The 22581-nt window shown below is 37.2% G+C and overlaps 1 protein-coding gene across 8 annotated transcripts in view; it reads left to right on the forward strand.

Annotated features, from left to right (window-relative positions):
• The window catches only part of FTO (FTO alpha-ketoglutarate dependent dioxygenase), a 227547-nt gene that overhangs the window by 157992 nt on the left and 46974 nt on the right, over positions 1–22581 (forward strand). Inside the window, exon 9 of one of the 8 annotated variants that reach the window (XM_058845638.1) lies at positions 20058–20207. The exons of 3 other annotated variants lie outside the window; for them this stretch is intronic. In XM_058845638.1, coding sequence (XP_058701621.1) covers positions 20058–20127 — 70 coding nt within the window. In that variant the 3' untranslated portion in view covers positions 20128–20207. Of the gene's footprint in view, positions 1–2845; positions 2940–15175; positions 15324–17104; positions 17190–20057; positions 20208–22581 lie in introns of those variants that run through there. 4 more of the 8 variants (XM_058845642.1, XM_058845643.1, XM_058845639.1 and 1 more) reach the window with 4 other exon arrangements.

Below are 22581 nucleotides of genomic sequence, written 5' to 3' on the forward strand. Positions count from 1 at the left end.
CATTCTTTCTCTAATGCTAATCTTCTGGTACTTGTGACTTTGGGGAGAGCATGTACATGGTGGTGTGGTGGAAGCCCACTGTGCACTGTCCTCTATAGAGACAGTGGCTGGAGATGAAGCTTGTTCTTGTGCAGCAGGTACAGAGAACTGTCTGCCCATTACATTCTCCTGAAGCTTGACACAGAGCTAAAAGCAGTCCCTTACCAATGGGATGTCAGCTCTTCTATGTTTCTCTTTTAATAATTTGAAATCTTGAGATACATTAGGTAAAAGAAGCTAAAAAGTACTAGTTCTGCACAGAAATGTGCAGTCTTAACATTTTATATAGAAGAAATGAGTGTCCAAATGCCTTTACTGTTCCAGTTGGAGGAGTTTAGTACAGTGTCAGGGTAACTGCATTGCTGGTATTTTGGTATCAGTGTCGTGTAGTGATGAGTTCAGAGGACTGGTATAAATATTTGTGTTCTCTTGATGCTAAATAAGCAGTCAGAATGCTAGATCTTTGCAGCCCTGCTTTAGTTGCTTTCCTGGAGCAATCTGTGAGCTCCAAAGGTTCACTAACTTCCAGAATACCTGCACAGCTGCTTTCTGAAATCCTGGTGCAAATACTTCTTGGAAACTGTCCTGGGAAAAGGCTGCCAGCAGCACTAAAGAGTACTGGCAAGTGAACTGAGTCACTGTCTAATGCTCACCTGGCCTTTATTGAATCTGTGGTAGACAGTGAGGACAATACCTCCTCTCTGTAATGATCAATGAGATACTTTTCTGGTTAACTTCAGCACAAGTGGAATGCCTTCAGTATCTGCTGCTTGTCAGAGAGAACGTTCCTGTGTCATCTTGTATAGCAACACTGACTAGTAAAAAAACCCAAAGTGATACTCACGTGCAAGGAAAAATGAACCTCTAATTTTAACATTTTGGGTGCTTTTTAGCATAGCCTGCCAAATTAAAATATAAAAAAAATACAATTTTATGACTTTTATTTTAAAAAGAATTTTTGTATTTTTGCCAGTCACTGCTGTGCTAAAAGCCAAAGTGAATATTATTTGTACTCACTGCTCATAAAATACCATAGGCCTGTTTCTGTGGAGTGATGAGAATTACATTGACTTTGCCACCACAGGATTCCTTCTAATATCCTGTCAACATTCTCGTGCCCTGCATTTACTGCTGTGCTCAAATCCCATCTCCATAACATTTAAAAGGAACAGTGAAAGAACGTCTTTGCCAATACCAAGCTACCCCATTGTTTCATTTGTGCACTGAACTGCTATTGATTACTTTGCAAGTTCGCTCTACCTGGTAAAGTACCTGGGTGAGGATTTTTTCTGTGCAAATTTAGATTAAGAAAGCTTTTTGATGATCAATGAAGTACCATCTATATAAAGTGGTTAATTAAATTTCCTTCCTTCCTCCATCAAATTCTGCAAGTTAAAAGTCCCATTCTGAGGTTCTCCACTCACTCAAAACCCTAGTGCTTTGGCAGCCACCTTTGACTTAATTTTCTTCTTGATAAAATCTATCATGATATGCAAGAGTGCCTTGCTCATGTGAGATGAATGATGGTCCTTCATGCTTACTACAATAACATGAGATTAACATAGATCAAAGATTTGCTAGAGTTATTAAGAGTAGGCACTCTCCACATAGTTAATATATCTGGATTTTTTTTTCTCTTTTGCTAGTTAACATATCAAACTAATAAATAGCAATGAGTCATTCTGCTCTATTTTTCCTTTAGAGTGCTAATAAATGTATATGAGCTGACAGTTTTATAATGGTGAAGAGATAAAAAATGTTCTTGGTAAAAAGATGCTCTGTGTGAATACTTGTATGCATTTCTGTTCACATGGTCATATATCTAACACCTGTGTGATCCCTCAGGCAATTCAGTCACTCATTTTTCCTGCCAATTTTCTTGCTTCATTTTGATCTATGTTTGCTATCATTTGTCAACTGACACCTTTAGCATGTTTTCACATCAGTTGTTTTGAGAACATGAATGCTGATAATTACATCAGTGCTGCCCCATTGCAGAAGTATAGACTAGACAGTCACCTGGGACTGGTTTTTCATACGTTATTTAACAATTATTAATTTCTGATTTTTGTGTGTTGCGAAATTGCTGGTTGCTTATCCGTGTCTCTCACTGCAGGTTTGTTGCAGTAGCTGCAACTTTTCTGTTAAATGCATGTAAACAATGGCTTCAGTATTGGAGCTTTTGGCTGGGTCTTTTACTCAGCTGTGCATCTCCTGCCTCCCCTCAAATAGATGTCAAAGACCTAAAGAATAGTCTCAGGTTTCCAGTGCCTCAGTTTTTCTCAAATTCCATAGTTTAAAGCAGAATTCCCCAGAGTTTGTGCATGCATATGACTAGCATTTCTGCACTCCTAAATTTCCAGGAAAGACCAGTCTTTTTCATGACTTACTGAGATTCCCTAAGGGCTTCGTGCAAATATTCTCAATAGAGTCAGGTACTCCTTGTAATTTCTGGGTTTTTCTCATTACCATGAGTAAGTATTCTCAGTTCCATCATCCAATTCCAGGTGCTGGTTGTTCTTCCTTTCTCTGAGAGCAGTTTTCTCTCTAGTATTCACTTTTAAAAATTATTGTAGGTGAGATCTAGACCAAAACTGTGGTTCCCATTCATATATAGCTTTGTACAAACAAGATATCCCAAAAGACTCCTTGCCAAAGTTAATTTTCATTTTAGTCAACTGATTCATATGGTTTTCTTCCTTAAATCTCATGCCTTGAAAATGGAAGTGTTCAGTGCAAGGAGTAATTTGTCTTTTTTGTGTATGTGGGACTAAAAGTTTCACCAAACTGTTGTCTTTTTATTTAGACAAAGATCTGAAGACATCATGAAATAAGCCAGAAACTCATTGGAACAGAATTACATCACTGCAACAGAAACACATTTTGTATCTAAGCAGTAGGTGAAGCTCCTTAACACAAGTTTTAAATAAAACAAGAATTGTTCCAGTAGTGTTGAACAGTGCTACTGCTTTAAAAGAGACTTACCCCAAAGGGCTTATTACCACAATTTTCCAAGTCTTTAATTTATTATGTGCTTGGTGTTTTACTACCTTTCCCAGATTTTAGTTATCTCAGCCCCACTCTTGAGTGCTGAAAGGTCAAGAGGTGCACTGCAAAGGCTGTGAGTGGAAAGGCACATCAATGCTTAAATGTTTAGACTATTTGAAATCAAGGAATACAGTATAAAGTTGTTTACTTCTGAAATGCTTGTGCATATTTTGAAATCCACCATAAATCCTCTTTAAACATTAAAATGCATAATAAACATTTACCTTTGTACTATGCATTTCTTCATAAGTGTCAGGAGCAGGATTTACTGGGAATGCAGTATGGGTCCATCAGGTTTTCAGACTGAAATCTAAATGTGCGAGTTGTGGCATTATGTTTTTACTTTTCATTTAGGGTTTTTTACTGAAATATTGGCTTTTTAGTGTGCCTTCCTTGAGGAGACAAAGTGATAAGGTATGTGCAACAACAAAATGCTGTCTGCAAAAGTCTAGATTTACATGTGTTATAGGGGACACACAATTTTATTGTTTAAAAATACAAATAAATAAATTTATGTAGCACCTTTTATTCCCAAAGATCCCAAAGTATTTTAGAAAATTCTTAACATATGTTGGATCACCTAGCATACCACTAGAATATTGGCAACTGTGGTACAGAGCACAATGGCCTTTAAAAGAAGGAAAATAATTTTTAAAAATATAGATGCAAAAGATACAATCATCCAGGTCAAATGCCACTAAAGTCTTCCTATTCATTTTGATGAGAGTACACAAGAAAAAATTGAGGATATGTTACCATTTTATATGGCAAAAAGAAAAGCATTTTCCACTTTTCTCCCCCTCCCCCCAAAATCTGTAGTTTTACAGGATCATTAGTATAGTGCTTATGATTTCAGATCATAGGGAGACTTTAAAATCACCTCAGTTTGAGTTGTGTGTACCTAAATTTGCACTGTCTAGCTCCTGCATCTGGGGAAGGGTCAGGGTTTGGGACAGAGGTGCAGCTGGCACCTGGAGATGGGGAGCAGGTAGGGATGGCATGATCACTCCATGGTAACACCAGTGGTGTAGACTATTTTCTAGAAAAAAGTATCCTTTATCAAGAACAAATGGTCTTGGTGAAGACCTCTGATAATATGTAGTGCATTGTTATTATTAAAAATTTATTTGGCTTGATTTGTTGTAATAACCACTTCTTGGAAGAGAGGTAAAAAATACTCTTTCTGAAGGTCCAGTGGATTTAGCTTAGCTTTGAGAAACTTGGTACCCAGTAACAGTAGCCAGCCCAGGCATGTTTTTAACTCCTGAGAAACATCTGTGTGAAAGTGGCTTTTAATTTCTGATGTAATGGTTTTAGTTAAGAAACCTCATTTTTCTGGCAGTTGCATGAATGAATTTAATTTTTTATAATTAAAATACTCTGATTAATTTGTTTCATTTCAGTGAAAATGTCAACAACATTGATTACATTTAGATATTTTTCAGTCTAAATTAAGTGTTGAATATTTTTATAAATGAACTCATCTGTTGTTTAGAGAACACAGAAGTGTAAAAGAAAGCAGAGTTAATTTGTTTCTTACCCCATTGACCATCTTGCTAATATTCACCATCCCTTTGTAGCACAAGTTACAAAATGTTTTATACCTTAAGTCTCAAAACTATGTTGGCATTCTTACAGGGCCCTTTTAAATATGTTTGTGGCTTGGGAGTGTTTCCACACCCAATGTGTCTTCCTCAAAATCCCCTCCAAAGAGAAGTAGTTTTAAATCATGATTAGCCTTTATCCAAGACTAGTGTTTAGCAGAGAGGAAGTGGAATAATTTTTTAATGTCATTATATATAATATAAACCCAACTAGAAACCTAAAGATGTGATTCTTTTTTTTTCTGAATTACTCTCCTTACAAAGGCAAAGGGCAGGTGGGCATAAGACAGCCATTGTTGTGGGAAATAATTGAAGAAATGTCCATGATTATGCTGTATCTGTCTCATTTGCTTCATGCAAACTAATGGCTTCTTCATGTTTTTAGAGAAGCTGGTTGGGTATCATAAGAAATTAATATGCTTTGGAAGATGTCAAAACTTTGATAATGCCCTTTTATTTTAATACTAGTTATTAAATATTCTATAGTTAAAATAGGTGACAGCTGAGTGTTGATTATGGTAGGATAAATCAGAGCAAATATATTAATATAACTTCCTTGTGCTCTGCATGGGCAAAATTTCAAGTCAGTGATAAAATATTGTTAATCAGTGGATTGATTTGATTTAAAGCAGTTGTATATTGATACAGTCGAAGCATTAAATTTGAACATTGTCATCTGTGTGTGAGATCTGAAAGCCACACCATGAATTCCTCAGTATTGATGGTAATCAGAGAAGAGGACTTTTAATGGAGATATCCACCCTCTACAGAATGGAAAGGGTAAAAGTTCTCTAATGAATATGATGCAAGATGATCAAAGCAGATCATCAAAGTGTGCAGGAGCTACTGTACCTGTCATATCCCTACTAATGGCCCTTGCTGTCTGCCTGTCACTGAGCTGTAGAGAGAGGGAGGGGAAAAGTAGTTCAGAGGACAATGTAACATGGTGGGGAGATTATTTTCCCAGCCACATTCATGATATTTGAGTCCCTGAATCTGAAATGGTAAGTCGGAGTATAAAGCAGTAATTTTAGATGTATTACTGTTACTGAGATGGAAGTTTTAGTTCAGGAGAACTGCCGAGGTCCAGGTTCAGTTCTCCAGGAAGTACTGTTTGGATATTTATATGGAAATTAGCCATACACTGATTAAGAACCAGAAGCTTTGTTAGTTGTAAACATGTAATCTTTTCCTCTTAGAGGTGGGTTTTCATCAGGTGGTCTCTCATGACAAAGGTGTTGTACTGAAATTGGAGAACTTATTCTTTATTTCAAAATAAAAGGACATTTGAGTCTAGGCACAAGGAAAAATGTCTACTCGTTGCCTCTTTAGCACTTCTCAAATCCATTGGAATATGTTTATTAGTTCTCTGAAAACTGAAAAGGCTTTGAATTGTCAGTGGCACGTGTAGTCACGCACAGAAATCTGAGAGAAGCTGGAACTTTGTTTTGAGTGGCACTTGCGAGACATCAGCTAAGTGAAATGCAGTATGTGATGCAGTAGGTCACTGTGAACAATTTCCTCCTCCTTTTTTTTGTCTTCATATTTTATTTACTGTAGCTTGCTCTCTGTGCTCAAAATAATCTTAAAATAAATCTGATCCTATTTGATAAGACCAACAGTTTCTTCCCATCTTCTCTCTTCCAATCCAATCAAATTCCTTATCAGCCTAAAAATAATCAGAGCAATTCCCTTGAGAATTCTCCACAGCCATTACCTGACTTTGCCCAGAATATTTCCTCATCTCTTAGGGAGAGAGGAGCACCAAAAAAAAAGCCAAAATCTAGCTTCAAAGAAAGAGATCTCACTCACTGACTGGTGTTGGTTCTCCTGGGGGCTTCTGTGAGCGGTTGTAGCAGTTGTGACTGTGGGGAAATTAAAAATAGGTGAAGGGCATCTAGACAGGTAAATTCCCAAAAGTTTAGGTAATACCCAGGAAAAAACACATTTAAAAAGGTGTTTAAAAGACAGCAGTAAATAGAAATTTCCATTGCAAAGATTTGCAATGTTTAGGGAACCAACACTTAGGCAAATTGCACATTGGTTACATTTTTCAAATGGACTCATTCTAGATACAAAACATTATGGAATTGTCACTGCCATGTTTTCTAGTGTAAATAAAGTAATCATTCAGCAGAAAACAAAACCAAGCAAAAGCAGGTGGTGTGGTGTCCATTTCTAGGGAGCAATTCTGAATCATGGCACAGCAGCTTAAATAAGCAGAAAAGTTGTATCTTAACCCACTAATGCTGTATTCCACCGTTAGACATCCCAAATGAAGTCAGAACAATTAAAGAATGAAAAACTGGGTTTAACTGTATTTTTTCAAAATCTATGCACATTATAATAACATAGAACTTAATCTCTAATTGGGGTAACAATGTGTGGTGATGAACAGATGCCCAAGTGTCTGAAACAGAGACTAACTCAAGGCCATCTAGTGAGTTCTTGGGCATGCCAAGGAGAACCATCACTCTTTGGAATTTCTGTCCAGGGTTCTGTCTGCCTACCTTGTATAGGGAGATACTTCAGCTTCCTCCTGGTCACCTCTTTGCTTCATGAGCTCTGACCATAACTGAGTGGTGCTGTAGATGTATGATGTGAATTCTTTCATTTTTACCTCTGTAAAGTGTTACTCAATGAAAGACATGAACCAAATGGGAAAGCTGCCATTGTACTCATGAATGCTTGTTTCCTCTTTTGGGCTCAACAAAAACAACAGTAAGGGCCAAGTCATTTGATCACCATTACGTGTAGTAATTTGTCTGAAATTATTTTCTCATTGTGCTTTGGGAAAAAAACAGCAGAATAGGGGTGAAGGGGACAATTTGCAGCTGTTTTTAATAATTCATTTCAGCATTGACATGTGACAGAAAATCTCCATTTGAGCTCAGAGGTTGAAAGCTATTTCATAGCAAAGGGAAGCGACTTGTTTGCACTGGTTTCTCAAAACAGAATGCTTAAAGCAGCTGAAGCCACATTAGTAAAACTGCATCAAATAAATACAAATACATTGATGGGATTTGGGAAATGCAGTTTGTGAATGAGTCTATACGAGGGCAGAAATGATACCTGTAGTATTTGGATAGAGATTGTTCCTTAGGCTGCAAACTGCCTTTAGGTCCATGCTTCTCTCATCTGCAAGTACAAAGGAGTCTGTGCACAGGGGAGGAGAGAAATGTGGATCTTTATGATGAGCTTGAGTACACATAAGCACCGTTCTATTAGCACAGCCCAAGACCAAAGGTATTGTAAATTAATTGAGCAAAAGAATTTGTGTACAGTTGGCATGTCTGTTCTTACATGAATCAAAAGGAGGAATTGGACAGAGCTCCTTTTAGGAAGAAAAGAAAAACATATGTTAGTTATTGTATTGAGAGGATGTTTTTATGAGAAAAGGGGATGCAGCTTCATTAATAACTGACATGTCACACCAATTCTGGTAGGTCTGATAGATTAAACATGAACCTCTCATTATTCAAGCAGCTGAAATGTATTGGCTGCTTTACCCACCTAATATTTATTCCTTGCACAGTATAACTACAAAATTGACATCTTCTTTTAAAATTGTTTGGCTGTAATAAATATAAAACTTTCACTGCTGATGTAAAGCATTGCTAGCTGGCATCATTTCCTATCCCTTTTTAATTATTCCTGACACTGTGGAGAAACATCTAATATAAATCTGTAATGTGCTCTGATGACAAACTACACGGTTGGAAGACCATGTAATCTCTCCACAATTAATTAAAGTGCACAGAGCTGCTTTTTTTTCCCCCCCTTTTTTTTTTCCTTATTTTCCACCCCCCCAGCAACCAGATGCCGCTGACTGGCTCAAATAACGTTGCTGTCAACTGTAAAAAATTAAGATCCAAACCCTAAGAAAAGTACTTAAATAAAGAAACCAGATGCCAGGTTACTTTTTGATATTATGGTGTACATCTTGGTGGAAGGCACTATTGTTCAACATCTGTAGCTTTACATACTTAATTACTGACATAGCAAATCTGTTGGCAGTTTATTTCCACAAGTATCTGTCACTTCAGCAAATCCTTTATTGAAAACTGAACGATGCCAATCAGTGTGAATAGTTCACCAGCACGCCTAGAGCAATGAAATTAAGGAGGATTTGGCTGCTGTTTGTTCAATGGGCATAGCCTTTTGTTTTCGAATGGGTGTGAATCTGCTTCAGAGGAGCTTCAGCTCTGTGCTAGAAGCACTGAGCAGTCCTGTAAGGCTTATGGACACATGGAGACGATCAAATGCAAATTAATAACAATTTTTAGGCCACATAATAATGATGTTTTAACATTTATTGACTGTAATAATACTGTGGATGGAAGACAGGTTAATAAAAAGTGTTTATTAAATATTATTTGTAGCACCATATGATTTTTGGTGGTGAAGTCTATAGCCACAGGAAACTGCAAGTGTCGATTAATTTGCAAGATAGCAGCAAAAGTTCAGAACTATTAATTAACATTACAAGAAAGAGTTTCATAAGCACAGTCATTTTTTTGTTGATAGTATGGTATGACAAAATCACCCCAAATTTATTATTTAACATGGCTTTTTTTGATAGAAATTTTTGAAATGCATGAATGTTCTGCTGTTTCTGTAGCCATAGAATGAAAGGGATGATGTGCTGGTGTCTGGTTTTCCTACCCACCCGGCAGGTGTATTTAGATGAACAAAGTAAAATATTTCGGGGTCACAGTTGTTCAGGAAAACTCCACTATGCCTCATTACTTTTCAGTTAGGGTTGTTTTATTATTAAAAAGAGTTTGTCAAGCATCACAAAATAAATCCTTGTGGTTGTTAGTGGGACCTTTTGTGGGTGGAACGTGCAGCTGTTGGGATGAGCAGGGAGTCTCCCATCACCAGCACCTCTGCCCTGCGCCCACGGCTCGTTCTTTGTGCATGGGACCAGTGGTAGAGCAGATGTGCCAGCAACTGATCTCCTCAGGATCTGCAGCTCCAGACCCATGGAGCTGTGTGACCCCACTATCTCAGCTGATTCTGCAGTACTGAAGGCTTCGGGTGCAGCAGCAGGTGTTTAGTTCTGTGGTGTTTTGGGGAGGTTTCTCTTCATGGAATCGTGTCGGTGTTTGTAAACTGTTCTCTTAACTCACAACTCAGCTTCAGATTCACATTTCACTTTATGCCACCATTCACTCACTCCTCACAGGTAATATAAATCAATAGGATTGCAGTCCATTTCCTTGCCCTGTGATGTGTTTTTTAGAAGAAATTACTGCTATTGCTGGAGTCAGGGGAGGTTTTTTGCTACAAGGCGGTTGGCACAGCTAGAACCTTAGATGCACTACTTGTTAATGTTGCTCTTAGAGAGGAAATTCCTTTTTAGCAAACTGTACAGACTCATCAGCTTTCTGAAGCTTACAGTGCTTCCACTGAAAAGGTTTTTAAAATAGGGCAATCAAAACTACAGAGCAGTTCCTAAATGGGGAATATGGATGCAGTGTGATGGTGTAAATCCATGTGAAACTGATACAAACAATAAGCTTTTCTGTACTGGTTATTTTTGCTGTGTTTTTAAAAATACTTTGTGTTCTCTCGAGTTTAGTATATTCTCAATAATAAACATTTTTGAATCATCTTATTTAGAGTTATATACAGCATAATTATGCTATTTATACTTGCATTACAGTTGAGGTATTTGAAACTGTGTTACAAACTATGGATCTAATTTCACTATCAAGCACCTCCAAGGAATCCCATTAGTTTCACCCGTATTTGTGGGCTGTAACTGAGAGCAGTAGAGATCCAGATGAATGTGTTCACATGCAGGACAGTCCTTGCAAGCATTTGAGGACCAGACAGAGTACCCAGAGTGCAGAGCAGATTGAGCAGGAGCTTCTTCCTGCAGAAATCAGGAATAGAGCATAAAACTCATGCATTAAAAACATTCCAGTTTGGGCAAAATCAACATTCTAAGGGCACAGTAATTGCCAGGGGATTTTAGTGACCACAAATGGTTAGGAGCTTGGTTTTACATCTCATCTGACCAATAGTTTATGACGTGCTGTGGTTTTTGCTTTTCTGTAACAACATGTTTCTTGGATCATTTAAAGTATTTGGCTTGCAACACCTCTGAGGCATGGGTTAGCTCACAGTAATGCATACTTTGATGTGTCTTATTGTTAAATTATATAGTGCATACAATATTTCGTTTTATTTAATACAAATCATTTTTATTTACTTAAAAGGAGCAAGCTGTCTTATTATATGTGTTTGGCTTAGAAACAAAGGAATTATATTCTTTTAAGAGGTGTTTTATGTTTTATGGTTACTGAGAGAATAAATGGCCTTTTAATAGGCATTTATATAAGTGGGATCCATGTCTCCACTCTATTATATATTTTCAAATAATTAAAAGTGCTACACAAATGCTATATGATAACCTTCCAGAAAAATAAAAAAAAAACCAAAACCAAAAAGAGGAAAAACCCTTGTGGTTTAAGATATCAGGAAAATAATCCTGTTTCTTGGGGAGGGGGAAGGCAGAAAGGTTTATTAGGGTAATTTAATTTCTACTGATGCTACAAACATGCATGGGATGAGGATGTGGGAGTTCAAATGTAGACACTGCCTGCGCTGTTCCCTATGGTGACCTGTTCTTCATTGAGACAGTCAATTGACACAGACGCCAGTGCATTTATTACTGAGTCTACTGGAAATGAGGCTTTCAGCCTTGCCAGGGATAGATATTTTTCCTGTGTTCACCACTATCACACATCACGTTTTGAGGACGGGGGAAAAAGAACTTTTAAAACAATAATATCAAACAACTTGGGAAAAAATGTTAAATATTACCATATGAAGAACTGATTAAATTTGTATGGTTTTCTTTCAGTAAAAATTGATATGTGATGAAACACAGTGCAGCTGGATAACTTGTTTTGGCTAACGTTCCAGTGTTCTCTGATCTCTTTACCCAGCTCTATATAAAAAAGAAACCATATCAGCATCCTTGTTCCTGTTGTACAGGCTCTGACATGAATGCCCCCTTTTGGTTTGCCCCATACCATCTGGACTGTAAAAAACCTAACATGAGTTTGCCAGTGAGGTAATTTATTTACATATCTTCTTCATATTCAGATCTACTCTCAAATACCATTTTTTTCAGTCTACTCATTGCAGTTTTCCTGCATTTAATTTGTAAAAACTACTGTGCATTGGTATTCCAAATCCATCAGTGCTGGAGAATCAAGGAGGAGATGCTGCTCATGTTTCCTTTTCAGTGTAGCCCAGAGAAAAGTTTGTTCAGGTAGTTGGGAACCAAAGACTAGGTCTCATATTCAGATGTCGTCTTTTTCAGTCCTTTAGACTTCATGGGGTCTTATACACAGTCATTAATTAGTGAAAATGGCACAGTCTTTAGGTACCTCATCCTGTTTCCTTGCAATACAAGTTTTTAATTCTTTCTTCATATACTGGGTTTATGATTGTGGTATTTTTTGTGTATTGAAGAAATTCAGGAGCAATTTTTCCATGAGGATAATGTGTTCAAAAAGTCAGTTCATTTTTGAGCTGGCATAAAAGCTCTGTCAAATTAATAAACTTTTGCCTGTCAATATCAGAGGTTATTTTAAAATTCGTAGTTCTTGTTAATACTCCTCAGCACCTGAAATGCAGGATTGTGAGTTTAGGCTAGTTTGCTTACTTTAAATTCCTTTCTTCAGCCAAATATCCTTATATTGCAGGCTTTTTGGCTGGCACAGGAAGATCAGACTTCCTGCTCATTGATGTAAATAGAATTTTTCTTTTATTTTGGGAGTGGCAGGGGGTTGCTACAAAGTTTAATTTTCCATTTTGTTAACTAAGAACATATGCCAAGGGTCTTGGACTCTCTGAAGTACTGACTGACATAAAATATAATGGCAATCCAGCATGGGCTGGGGCTGGAAAATTTTGGATATTGTCCCACTAGATACTGGAAGACTGCAGGTTTTTTAAACTGGGATAGATAGCATGGGTAATTTGCTCTTCACTTTGGCACACTCTGTTTAATTGCAACTACAGCAGAGCAAAACCATCTGCTAAAGTGATCAAGGTCGTAGGTTTTGAGTTATGAACATTAGAGAAAGTCATAGATACAGTTCTTCTTGTCACTTCTTGTGGTGGAACCCCACGGAGAGATCCCATCCGTGGTCTGTGGTGGTTGTCTCCGTTGTTTGAGAAGTGCCAGCCACGTGCTCCATCCCCTGCCAGCCCCGTGCTGCTGCAGCTGCCACCACACTGTGCTGCTTCTGCTTGCTCTGCTTGTCAGTGTTGTTCCTAACTCTTCCGTATTTTTCAAGGGTGTTTGGTGCAACCCTGTGTTGGAAAATAGGAAAAAACAAAGGAAAGCTTCGTAACCAAGTTGGAAACATCTGGAGCTATGAGATTTTCCACACTTTGTAAAAACAAAGCTCTGTTTTAGCCATTTTAATCAGATTTTCTGCCTTTGATGCTATCACAACATTCTTTGGTTAAGAAAAGTTTGTGCCTGTGGCATCGTTGGACTGTCCATGAGGACTGCAAAAGGAATGATTCCTCTGTTCTTGTGTTTGTCACTGCTCATCACTCTCCATTGCCTTGCAGACTGCTCTTCAGTCTCAACATAAACTTGATCTGCAAGCAGCATCTCCACAGATTTCTTTTTTTTTATATTCAGAATGGAAAAAACTTCCCTGGGGGAAAAAAAATCTATAAGGCCCCCAACGGATAATTAAATAATAATGGGAATTTATATCCCTGAAAGAATTACCTGTATTTAAAAGGAAATATCTGCAGTTCATATACTATTAACACACTAATTCTAAAGCAAGCTTTCCATTTCTATTTATTCAATTCTCAGTAAATGCAAATGAACTTCTATATTAAATTGGATACATTTTCTGTTTTAAGTGAGGAAGGCTTATTGTTATTTATTTAATGGCAGGACAGAAAAGATTGCAATGTACCTTTATCCCCAAAACACTAAAAGCAGAATTCTGACAGTCTGATAATGTTCTCATAGTGTTCAGCCTTCCTGAACATGATTGTTATATAAGGATATTACACCTCTTTTTTTTGTCACTGCAATCCACAATTATACTTGTGGATTGTCTATGCTCAGAGCTTGCACTCTGTAAATGAGAAATGTTACAGAACCAGCTTTTATTGTCCAAACTCCTAACCATGGACAGGAAGGCTGATATTCTAAAAGGAGCAATCAGTAATTTTTATTTTTTGAACAAAATTCTGATGCAGTTGTAGCCATTTTCTGTACACATAAAGAACATGGTCTTTTATGCCCTTTAAAATTTGCTTGTTTCATTTTTCTGTCTTACCGCTGCTCTCTTTCTGTTCATATCAGTTAACGTCCTATTTGTTTTGCCAACTTAACCTTCTAGGCTAAAGAGTATCTTAGTCATAAGATTATTGAAACTGCTGTGAAAATTCAGGTGAAAGGTTCACCTAATTCAGCAATCCAGTGTGAACTGTGCCTCCTTATGAAAGTGTAGACAAAGAATGGAGAGAGGATGCTTGAAGGCAAAAACTGTTTTTCCACATCTCAAATTTACTGGACATTTATTGTATTGGTATAACTAAGTAGGAGTAAAATATGTTGAAATTCAGTAGAAATTTCTAAAAGGAACTTAAAATTTCATGTACCATTCTGTACCCATTAATTAATTCAGATGCATGTGTATTAATTCTGATTTCAGCATGGTGTGATGTATATGCTAAGTTATGACTGACAACCTAAAATTAGAATTTCAGTTTGTACAAAGAAAACCAAATTATTTAATAGATGTACAGAACCAAGGAAGCAATTATATAAGTTCTGTGATACCTTTGTTCACACAGAGGAATACTACACATTCTCTGTAGTAAGATTCACTCTTTAGATTTATAGGTTAAAAATAGACTTTATGAAATCAGTAATTTTTGCTCCGTTCCTTCTTTCCATAAAAGTATTGCCTGATCTGTAAACTTTAGAACCAAAAAAATTTCAGAATCACTGCCAACCCCCCAAGATTACATTGTGTTATCCTAAAGCCCAGCTAAGCAAAGTACTGAACCCATGTGGGATGATATGTTTTCACTGGAAGAAATAAAATGTTCAACTTTTAGAATACCTTTTACATTTTTCCTTTAAATAACATCAGCCCCTAAGTGTAACTCACTTGGAAGGAGCATATTTAAAAATGGTGGATGTGAGGTTCTTAACTTCTGAGAAGTGGCTAGTGCCTTGTTTTAGTTCTAAAATACTGGTTCTGACATGATACAGAGACAGCAGAAATGACCAAGAGAAAGTAGGAATCAGCTAAAACAAAGAAGAACAAGTGCAAAGGAGCAGTAAAAATTTTTTTTTCTATCAGTTCAAAGCCACATCCATCTGCTCTTAATTTACTGTCATGCAGACATTGGATCTTTCACTGCTGTTGGGCCACACAATGAATCAAATCCTGTTTCCTAATTTCCACCATTTTAAGTTATGTTCCTAGGAAATGGAATTCTTCAGTTTCTTGCCTCTCTTCATGACAGCTGGAGGAAAGGAATGAGGTGAAGAGAGGAAGCTGGCAGTGTAGACCTTTCACTTGGCACTTACCTGAGTCCCTCACTTTGGCTTGCAAAGTGTTGAGGTTTTGTATGTCTTTGACAGCCTTTAGGTAAGGACTTTCTGTGGCCATTGCATTCTCTTTTTACTTGGATGCAACTCTGAAGAATTTGTCTTATTTTTGCTAGATGGTATCCAGTGTTTTAATGGTATTTAATAGAAATAAAGGTGAAAATGTTCTATGGCTGAATAGAAAAAGAAAACCCAGATGGCTTGCTTCATGCATTATTTAACTGTCCTCTTCTAATAAAGGCAAAATTACATGAAAACCTTGGGGTATCCCTTCTCAGATTTTATTTGATGATTTCAAGATGCCTGATTTCTTTATTTCAATGATGTTGAATTAAGGATATATATATATATAGTTGGGAAAAAAAATTTAAACAAAGTTTGGGCTCAAGAAGACTGGAAACCAAGTTCATGGATCTGCTTAAAGGTTAACTGCTTTTCATAAGATGTGAGAGGAGTTTGGTATGAAGTGAGAGAAGTTCTGGGTATTAGGCTTGTTCTAAAGATATGAAGCTTCAGTTGCTGCTCTGTTGTGTTCTCCAAGTGTCTGTGCATCAGGAATTGCTGCAAAGTTACAGTGCCCACACTTCATGTGCACTGACTGGGCAAAGTGCAGATAGAAGTAAGACTGACTTTGGATACTTCTGCATGACAGAGCAAGGGAGGTTTTGGCAGATGGTATCCAGGTCTATTTGGAGTGCCTGTGTATGGTATGTGATGAATCTACGAAGAGTGGATCCACAAAGATGCTTACTTCATTTGACTTCAGCCTATAATTATGTCGTGAGGTCGTTATCTGATACCTTTAGTTTAAAACCATCAGTTTTAAAATACAGATTACAGATGCTTGATGGCAAAATTGTGCACCAATCACCCCACAGTCCAATCCCATTTGAAGCAAAATAAAGGCTACAGAACAAGGAAAGACTTTGAGCACTTGTATTATGTACTGCAGTGAAGTACCAGCTACTGAGAAATCACCTTTATTGTGGTGAATGTCTGTAGCAGACTTCCTCTTCCCAAAAAAGCATTTTGAGAAGATATTGTTGTCTCAACTCTCAGAAGAGCTTTCCAAATTAATTTTTAAAATCTAAGCAATTAATTTACTTTTTATGTTACATTTATATAAGCTGTTAAATGTAAATGCTTCACTTTCAAGGGAAACCTAAATCATTTGTACATTGTGATGTAATCATTTTCCATCAGAATAAGAAGTTTCCAGCGAGGCTTTCTCCCACACAGTCAGTATGCAGCCCCTCTTATTACATATCCTGGTGTAGGTTTTTCCGTGAACACTTTTTGCTCTTTAGTTATTTGTTGTAATTATCAAGTTCATTTTTCTCTAATAGATGTGATTAAGTATATTTAGCACTGTGTAATGAGTTTTCTGCCTGGTTGCATTCTGGCTAATAAGGAATTCCTCAGAGTCTCTTCTGACAGCTGCTGTGGATCCCAGGTTTGTGCTGCCACAAGAGACCTCTTCCATGAATTGCTAACATTAGAGAAATTAACTCGGTTAGACTAACCATAAAATCTGGGCTGAAATTTGATTACTAATAGATCTTGTGCTAGCTTTCAGCAGCACCGGTATTGTGGTGTTCTCTTGCACAGAAAGACCCACAAAAAAATCATCACAATTCAAAAGTCTTTTGCATTCACACATAGTGAGTATGTAAACTTCTTTGTGGAGGCTGTACTGATTAAAATAAAAGGTTGAAAATAATAAATAATACTGCCAATAATTGTTCAGTGTTCTTGTAACAGTAGCTTGCTTTTTTTTTTTTTTTTTTTTTAGCTTTTATGATCCATCTGCTAACTTACCGGTCTATGGATAATGGTTTTGTTATCCATACTACTTCCTATTATTACACCAGCTCCCAAATTTGTGAGGCTGAAAATGATGGGAGCAATCTGTACTTGGTGATGCAGTGCTATGGCTGAGTTGCTTAGCAACAGTGGCTGCAGCCCCTGCGCCCGCTCTCCGGAAGGGGGATACAGAGACAGGGAGATGGAATAAATACACCTTCAGCGGGGCTGCCTTCAGCAGGGAATGATGAAGGTTGGAAGTTATTTTTCTGCCAAGTGCCAGTGACTGTGGGAAAAGTCTTCTCTAAACAGGTCCTGTGAAAAAGGAAAAAAATGGAGAGTGGTCGCTTGACTTTCTGAATTGCTGGAAGAGAATAAAAATCCAGCAGTAAATGGGTTTTCTTGCTAACTGTGAGCCTGTGCTGCATTATGAGGTCTTTTCTACTGTGGTGCATAATCATTACAGAAAATGCGTAATCATAACCATGTGTCTTCTATTTATCACTACAATTGAGTACCAAATTCATGGAGAATAGGGATTGAAAATTAATGCCAAGTACCTCTTAAATTCCCTGCTGGTATGTTAATTACATAAAGACTGTTCATAATAGGGTTAGTGGTAATGTAATAAATATGGATGGGTCTACAGTTTTAAATTCTTTTGAGATCTGAACAACTCTACATTTAGGATCACACAGTATTAATTGCTAGGAACTATATTTCAATCCTCTTCTGGTTTCCAGTCAAATATTTTACAAAGACTTGTGTGATTACTGAAGTATCACAGTGTTCAGCGTTATTTCCAGTTCCGTATATCCCACACCCTGAAGCCTTTGGAAATCATCAGTGCTTGAAGCCTCTCTGTAGAGTGAGGTATCACTTTGCTGGGATATTTGGTACAAAATATCAGCCTTTAGGAGGCATAAAATGTAGAAGGGAGTAGGAAGGAAGTTGATGCAGATACACCCAAGTTTGTTAAGAGGCTCTTATCTGCAGTCACCAGCATCACTCAGGATTTTTCCAAGTGCTGGTTATTGCTGCTAGTCAGTGCTGCTTTGCAATTAGTGTTGGAGCACCTCGATAAGGTGGATATATAGGAACTAAGAACAGATAACATAAATGCAAATAAAGAAATTTCAATCTTTTAACCTCCTTTGTACTTGTTTATTTCTGAACTGACTCTTAAGCAAGCGGGCAAAACGGGGTCGCTTTTTTTCAGTTCCTTTGCAGAAAAAATATGACCAGAAATTTAGAAAGACCTTTTTTCTTATATTGCTTCACTTTTGTATTTTGCAAATGGTGCTGCACTCATCATAAGCCTGGTCCTAAAATTCATCGTAGGAAAGACAGTGCTTATCATAAAAGCAGAGGTTTTGATCTAAGTGGGAGTCTTTGGGCTCATTTTTAGAAGGTCAGATTGATAGACAATATCTCACGGTCTAGATAGTGACTCTATCAAACTAATTCTTAAACACATAGTAGTACAATGAATTATTCCTGTCTTGGAAGTATGGTTTATGACCTTTCTGCCCCAGGTATTATTGCTGATTATTATCTGAGAATGGGTAGTAGCATGCTTTTTGTTTCATTGGGTTTTGTGGTTGATTTGAGGGTTTTTTATTTTAACTCAGATTTGATTTTTAAGCAAATCTGTTTTATGAACCACTTAATGCAGCAGATTTATGATAAAATAAATTTATCTTATAGCATGGTAATAAAGAAATGCCCTTCACCTTCCTTTTCTCCTAGAGGTTATTGTTTAAACTAGTATCTCATGTTGTACAGATAAATATTTCTGTGGCCTTTTATATTCATTTTTTTTTAAACGCCAATTTGCAGAAAAGTGTGAGCATTTTAGAATATTTTAATTTATTTGACAAAATCTACACTTGCTAATTGCCAGCTTTTAAAAAACAAAAATGGTAGAATTCTTCATACGAGGCTGCATAAAAGATGGACCTATTTTGTATATAGAATATTGCCTGTCCTTTAGATCTATGTGTTTTGCTTATGGAATAAACCAAAGTAGGAGAGATAAACTAATATTTTGTATAAGCTCAGCCAGACAATACACATGATAAAGATGTTTCATCTTCTTATGTATGCAGAAAATATGAAAAATTGTAGTTTACACATATTTTCTCAATTCAAGTGTAAAATTGGGCCCCCAGATTGCCCTGGGCCACGGTGGTTGTGTTAAAGAAGCACTATTTACCTAGCAGCTGAGTGAAAAATGATCAGAATATTAGACTCATCTAGGCCACATTAAGGAGCCATTGCATTTCCCGACAATTTTATGCTATCTCAATATGAAAACAGAGCAATTTCAGCTCATATCAGGTTATGATCGGCAATTACAGTTGCATAATTCACCTAGTCGTCTCTTTTCAGGGCCTTTATTTTCCCTCTTGGTGACATTCCTGAGAAAGTGCCTGATAAAAATGTCATATATCATCCCGGCTTTAAAACTCGTAAGGGGGTAATCTGCTATGCCTTGCTGAGCCTATATTCATCACTAGATTTTTGACTTGGAGGGGTCATGACACTCATAATTTCCTTTTTGATATTGTCCTCACTAGATATGACAAGGGGCTGTAAAAGCTGCGTTGTAGGCTGTGGTTAAGAGCCGTTCCAGTGGGGCTCATCACCAGCAATAACAGTGCATTACTGGGGATTGTGCAGTACTTGGCCGTTTCGAAGATAATTAGATTTGATGTCAACATTTCTTTATCACCTGCATCCTTTTGTGCATCTGCGTGTCAAGTTGTTATTTCCGGATTTATTAGCACCCTCAGAGCTACTATCTATCTGTCAGCCTGTGTGGTGTTTGTGTTGACAGTTGTAAAGTTAATTACTAGTACTAATGAGCATCGGGCTTTTGGTGGACATGGCATTTTGGGCATTTAAAACTGTAATTAGATTTTTTTTTTCTTTGTGTACAGCCACAGGAAAAATGCAGAAAAAGAAACTGAAACCGAGCACCCTGACCTCAAATCTCCATCTCCAATTTGACATTGTTTGCAGTATCTCTAATTCAAAAAACTCAAACAGGCAGTTTGCTTTGTGCTGCATTTTCTTCTCATCATTAACTCCATGAATATTTGTTTTATCATGTCATCCAAATCTTAAGGGAAAAAAAAGTTTTGTTTCCAGATGACTTTATTAAAAACATGTCCAGACAGCGTATGTACCAGCCATTCCTTTTTCTGTAAAAGTATTTGTATTTTAGCCCACACACAATATGGTATTGTGGTTAAAAATAAATTTTTAATATCAAAATTAGCCCATCTTCTGATCCTTCTCCTTTTAATATAATAATGTATTAAACCCAGTGAACACATAGACACTTCTTGTTTATTATACAGTTGTAAATCCACCATAATTTCAGTGAAGTGGGATTATCAGAAATGTAACAGAAAGAAGAATTTTGATACTTATTTGCCTTGCATACGTGTTAAAGTTCCTATCCTGTAAATCATATTACCAGCTCTTTTATGTGATGTTCCAAGTAACATATAACTCATAGGATTTAGAATAATGGCACTTATATGTGACATATACTTTATGTAAGTATATTGTTTATTCCGCTGCTGCAACTAAGAACCACTCCCTTGCTGCTGTTTCTATTTGCTTTCTATTTATCATTATCTGCCATTTTGTTAAACAACTACCCTTCCCAGACATAAATCATCTTTAAAAATACTCTGGCTTAGAGAAAATTTCACCCTGGCACTGAAATGATGAGATAACCATTTTCATCTCTTGTTGAAGCATTGAGATTTATTGGGCTTTGATGGGCTACAGACCAGACATCATTCTCTGCTAAACAGACTCCCACTTGCATTTATTCTTATTGCATTTAGCAATTCAAAATGGAGCTGCCGGAGTCCCTGCAGACCCCCTTCCCAGCTTAGGTGGGGCACAGGACGTCAGTGTTATTACTTTATATTAGATAAGGAAGGGACACACACTGAGGCATGTGGTGATTCAGATGATTTTTTATTTCCGTTTAGCGGTGATGACAGAATGTCATAGTGAAATGACTTCAAAAGTCATTTTTCCCTCTGCCCTGGTTCTGCAGCCTTGTCCCTCGAGGGCACTTCCATTGTACAGTTATATTAATTCTGCTAACTTTCAGACTTCATTGCTGACAATAGGCCTTTTGGCTTTCTCAGACTATTACATTAAATTTCCCATCAAACCATGTCAGCCTCTGAGGTCAGAGATTCCAGGAGAAGCTTTAGATATTTTGCCTTTTGACTTCATGGGCAGGTATTTCTAAATTGCTTTTAGCTTTGTTTTTCCAGTGTCAGAAATCATATTGAACCTATCTGAGAACTCAGACAATGAGTGTTTGTCAGGTGAAGGACAAGTGGTCCGAGGGGTGGGGAGGGTGTGCACGGACAGCCAAACACGTGTTAGTGGGAGCTCTGCTGTCCTCGGCTGTGCCAGTGTCAGCGAGGGTCAGCTGCCCTTGGTCCAGCTGCATTTCTCAAGGCAGCAGTGCCTGGCCATGCGTTTCACACACACACACACACACCCTGAGTCGTTCTTTAAATGTTTATCTTCCTAAAAAAAGGCTTTTGTTTTATCTCAGTGTACTTCTAATGTTGACTAGTTTCACTACTCCGCAGTTTTTTTGGCATTTTTATAGGAAAATTTAGTGTCACATTCAGTTGACAGCTGGGGAAACTGAGGCACAGAGAGATGAGCTGATACAGCAAAGTGATGAAGGGACAAAAACACGAGGACTCTCCTTCACAGAGGACAGAGTCCTGTCCACTGTCAGTGCCTGTAAACAGTTACCTTGAGAGTGTTTTGAAGAACTGAAGTGCAGTGGACTTAAAGCACAGCTTATTTACATAAAACACAGTTCATGTAAGAATCACCAAAATCTTAGATTGGACTATGTGACCATAAAATCATTTTTAGATTTTTGAACAAGCTTTGCTGCTGTAGCTTTTTTTTTTTTTTTAATCTGTATTTATCAAGATTCTCAGCCTTCTTCAAATCATATATAAACTGTTTTAACTTGATGGATTTTTTTTTTTTTTTCTCCTTCGAATGATTTTACATTATGGGGTGGGGGGACAAGTTTTTAAACCAGCACTTGTCAAATGAGATTTTAAATTCATCACAGATAAGCACCCAATGTTAAACTGGAAAACACATTTTAAAATAGCTGTTATTGCATGCAGAATGCATTTAAGTAAAAAATGCAACAGAATTATAGGAAAAAAACCCCAGGCTTTCATTGATACAAAAACACATGAAAAAATTAATAGCATGGATGGCATATAGAATTCAGCAAAAATCAGTGTGTACAGATTTTTAGCCACTATTTTGAATTTGTAATCATGATTTCCGCATTTAGAAAACAGGAATTCTGCATCGTATTCTTCCCCCAAAAGTCTATTATTTAATAAGGCAAATGAACAGACTTTTCAGAGAAACATATTACACCCT

Source organism: Poecile atricapillus, chromosome 10 (assembly GCF_030490865.1).
Source record: "Poecile atricapillus isolate bPoeAtr1 chromosome 10, bPoeAtr1.hap1, whole genome shotgun sequence".
NCBI classification, from domain to species: Eukaryota; Metazoa; Chordata; class Aves; order Passeriformes; family Paridae; genus Poecile; species Poecile atricapillus.